We start from the raw sequence: 4,313 nt of genomic DNA on the forward strand, positions 1-4,313 counted from the left end.
ATTTTGTTATATTTATATGTAGTATGAATACGTCCGATCATGGACTGATTGATATACTGTGTTTAATAGCAAACCAATGTATTTGGACAGCATGGCTGAATAAAGCATTCCTCTCTAAAAGATTTTAATTTCCAACCTATTTACCACATTGTTTATTGCGGGATGAAGTTTGATATATATATTTGTTTTATCTTTGACCGAATAATCAACTATTTATTTTGAATTTTAATTCAGTCAATATGTTTTAAAAACCAACAGGACAATTAAAAAAGTTTAGTTATTTTAGAAAAATAACACATTAAGCAGTTATTTTAAAATAACCGCCTTTTTTTTTTTTTTTTTAAATCCTCTGTATTGATAAAAATATATATACAGTACGGATTATATGATAATATATAATACATTGGTTTGTTTACAATTTTCTTGTTTTGCCTTACGGCAAAAAATAACCGCCTTTCCCTTATATTGATTATATATATGAGCTTCAGTGCCATTTTGATCATTTTACAATTACATTATAATGTTGTTTTCCAATGAACGAATATTCCTGGTAATAATTTTTTTTTACAGTAAATAAAAACTTATAATAATTCATCATAATAACATTATATAGACTTATAACTCATATATTTTGTTTCAGTTTGAGTAAGTGATAATGGAATTACCTATGACTAATGCAGTTATCTGACTTGCCGGCTTTGAAACATTTGGTTGGAGATCTGTTAGTTTAGCATTTCATTTAGTTCTAGTTTTGTTACAGAACTCTATTAAGCGTTATAATTTATTTAAAATACTAGTAAGATCTGAGATAAAATTTTGAATTGCTAAAATGACTTGGGTACCAATTGAATCTAATCCTGATGTAAGTTTTATTTAAATTTGATAACAATGAATATTAAGTTATTAAATCAATTGTGATAAACTAATGAACTTGTTTCATCTTTTCAGGTAATGAATAAGGTGAGTCAATCAAGGAATATCTGAGGGCTCTATTATTTAATATTTTTTTGCTCTATTAATTGAGGTAAGATATACTGTGACACTCGATTGATTTTTATTTTCATTTCCAGTTCCTATCTAGACTTGGGGTACCAGAAAAATGGCATGTTGTGGATGTTCTAAGTTTAGAAAAGGATATGTTGGGTGTGATTCCCAAGCCTACCTTGGCAATGATTTTGCTATTTCCCACATCTGAAAAGGTAAGAAAATATGTAACTCATATTTTCAAATAAACTTTCATTTCTGCTTTATCTGACTAAGCTTAGATTCAAATCTTGTTATGTTAAATGATGAACCTTTTATTTTATATATGGGATAGTTTTAGATATCATTTGTTATGTTCTGATTCAATTCAGTTTTCCGTAAGGTCGATTTAATATCTTGGCCTTGGGGGTATTGGATTATTCTGTATAACAAGTCATGCCAGAGAAATCAATATTGTTTGCCATTTCCTGACTGGCTTATATATGCTGGTTGAAACATGATCTCAAATCAACCAATATTTTAGATTTTTTTAGCTTTATTTATTGTGACTGTTAAATTAACTTATATTTATTTTAAATTGAGTTGTTACTCATAGGTAATTATAATATCATATGATTTTAGCTTTTGAAAGATCTGTGTTTCACGTTAAAATAATAAATAAGGGTGCAAAGGTGTTAAAATGAGGCATACTAAACTTTAGGTGAAAATGACAATTTAATTTTTATTAGCTAAATGGTTTATTGGAATAAATATTGCTTAAGATAAATATATATAGTATTGGAAAAGTAATATTTGTTATTAATGTTTTAATAATTTATGCTGTTACAACAAATTTATTTTAGGCAATGAAATCTTTTAAAATCAAGTAGTTGACTTATTTTATCATGCCAAATTCAATTATTGGGTGAACTTGGCGAAAGTGGTATACAAGAGTATTTTGCCACCCATTCTGGGCTAGATTGTATCATTACAGTATGATCTTTTGAGGAGTGAATATATACTCATTCTGTGGTATAAATTTAAAATGTGTGCTGAGTTGAATTCGAGATAACTTTTTTGATAAATTTGAGATGGCTATTGAGGTATATATATGAAGTAAATTATGATTTTAAAGTTCTAGGCAGGTCTGTATAAGTATGAAAAATGAAATAAAACTTCCTGTTCCAACATTCTATTAAGTAGCTTCTCAGAAACTAATCTTAGCAATTAATTTTGATAAATTTAATGTAAAAATAAATAAAGCTTACAGGGGAAAAGCAATAAGTCAGGTCACCTCTATCGTATTGGATATTAGTTATTTCATTGCCAATGATTCCATTCATTTTATCAAATTAAATTAATTGTTTTATAAAAAGCTTTCATTTAACTCTACTAGATGGTACTGATGACTTGAATTTTTAAAATAATGGACTCTTATTCTTTTTCTCCATCAAATGTCATCTGATTTTTACAAGAAGTATCTTCATTTATGCGAATTTTTCAAAGTTCTATTGAGATTCAAGATTTTGATTTATCATACCGTGTCATTAGTTAGTAGTGATAAAATCTTGGGTCTGAGTTTCAATAAGATGAGAATTTTTCATTTAATGGTATCAGCAATTATGATCTACAAAAATAAGTTTTAAAAAAAAAAATTATAATCTTTTAACCACTTGACCCTATCAATCATTTTAAACAATATAATGGCTTAAATTTTGAACTATCCTCCTTATAATCATGTTTGTTTTGGTTGATAGTAGCTCTATAGGATTATAGAAGAATGTTTTAAGTTAAACAAACTTATGGAAACTGTTTTTAAGGATTATTAATATTCCTAATACTGATGCATGTTATTTTATAAGTTATATTTCTTATTATTTATTTTTTCTTATTAATTATTTTTGTCTTTTGTAGTATGAAAAGATAAAGGAAGAGCAAGAAGCCGAATTAAAAGAAAAAGGCCAAGAAGTTTCACCAAATGTTTATTATTTAAAGCAAATCATTCATAATTCATGTGGAACTGTTGCTCTTGTTCACTCTGTAGCTAACAATGAAAATGAGTGAGTACTTATGTTACCTTCTAAATGTAATGTATTTTTTGGCGGTGGGGAAGGTGTTTACATAGTAGACCTGCCGATTGTATATCTGTTCTTGCAGATTATAAACCACCCTATATTATTATATCATTTCTACTTTAATCATGTCATATGTAAATTACTGCTCCCTTCACTTTCTTAAAATAATTAAAGTTCTGACAGATCATTTTTTGCTTATGATGTCAAGTTATAACCTGGAACAATAGAAATATAGTTCCGCATTTTTAATATGCAGTACATTTTTTTGTTTTATATTGCATTGCCAGGACTTTACACTTTTTTATAAGTTCACTTTGTAAGAGGAACAATGGGTTGTAAGTGTCCAACTATTTATGATGGAACAAATTGGTTATGAAATACATCCTCGAGGGTCAGAGGTGTGGAAGAAATAAATAATAGTTTTCAACTATTTAATTGCTATTTTTTCGACCCACTCTGCAGGTCTTCATCAGTGCAAAGAAAGTAGAGTTGAAGTAAGATTAAAAGAGTGATGTTAAAAAAAAAAAATATATATATATAAACATCAAAAAAATACATAAAATGAGGATACAGATAAAAAAAAAATAATGCAGAGTAGTGAACTGATATATAGCAGTAAATATAATTTAAAAGTTCTGTTAATTCAATTTAAAAAAACATAATAAATTAATTATATTGAGGTAATAGAGAATGTTATCATAAAGAATGATTGGTATTAATCTATTAATAGAATATATGATATTACAGAAATGAAGATAAGTGATAAAAAATAAGTGTGATAAATAAATGTATATTACAAAGTACATACTAATATAACGTAAAAAGAAGTTAATAGGATGAGTAAAAGTAGAAATAGGAATAAATAAGAGTTAAAGTTAAGAAATCTATATTTTGAAATTAGACTAAGTATAAGGGTAAATAAAATGACTAGAAAACAATTAGGAAATATCATCGAACTAGTAATATTAGGGGGAGTGACAAGAAATAAAATAAATTAAAATTACCCGATGTGAAGAGTGCTGGTGTAAATAAGGGACTGGCATTAAGATGTAATATAGGTAGTTGCACAATGTAAACGATGATGAGAGAGACATGGAAGTAGAAATATTCATATTCACTTATGGTCAAACATTTATATACCAGGTCATTCAAAAAGTCCTGTCGTTTTTTTGGGGGAAATTATAAATAAATAAATATTTTCAAATAATCACCTTTATTCATCAAAATATCCACCGTTACAGTCGGTAACCTTCTCCCAACGAGATGGTAAAGCCA

The 4,313-nt window shown here is 27.2% G+C and overlaps 1 protein-coding gene across 1 annotated transcript in view; it reads left to right on the forward strand.

Annotated features, from left to right (window-relative positions):
- Positions 1 to 1,042: 1,042 nt before the first annotated feature.
- Uch (Ubiquitin carboxyl-terminal hydrolase) overlaps positions 1,043 to 4,313 on the forward strand; it is a 16,583-nt gene continuing 13,312 nt past the window's right edge. Inside the window, exons 1-2 of the mRNA XM_014431404.3 lie at positions 1,043 to 1,199; positions 2,878 to 3,023. Of these exons, the coding sequence (XP_014286890.2) occupies positions 1,137 to 1,199; positions 2,878 to 3,023 (209 nt within the window). The 5' untranslated portion in view covers positions 1,043 to 1,136. The remainder of the gene's footprint in view (positions 1,200 to 2,877; positions 3,024 to 4,313) is intronic.

The sequence above is a fragment of the Halyomorpha halys genome, unplaced genomic scaffold, assembly GCF_000696795.3.
Source record: "Halyomorpha halys isolate HHAL.00 unplaced genomic scaffold, Hhal_1.1 Scaffold968.1, whole genome shotgun sequence".
Classification (NCBI taxonomy): domain Eukaryota; kingdom Metazoa; phylum Arthropoda; class Insecta; order Hemiptera; family Pentatomidae; genus Halyomorpha; species Halyomorpha halys.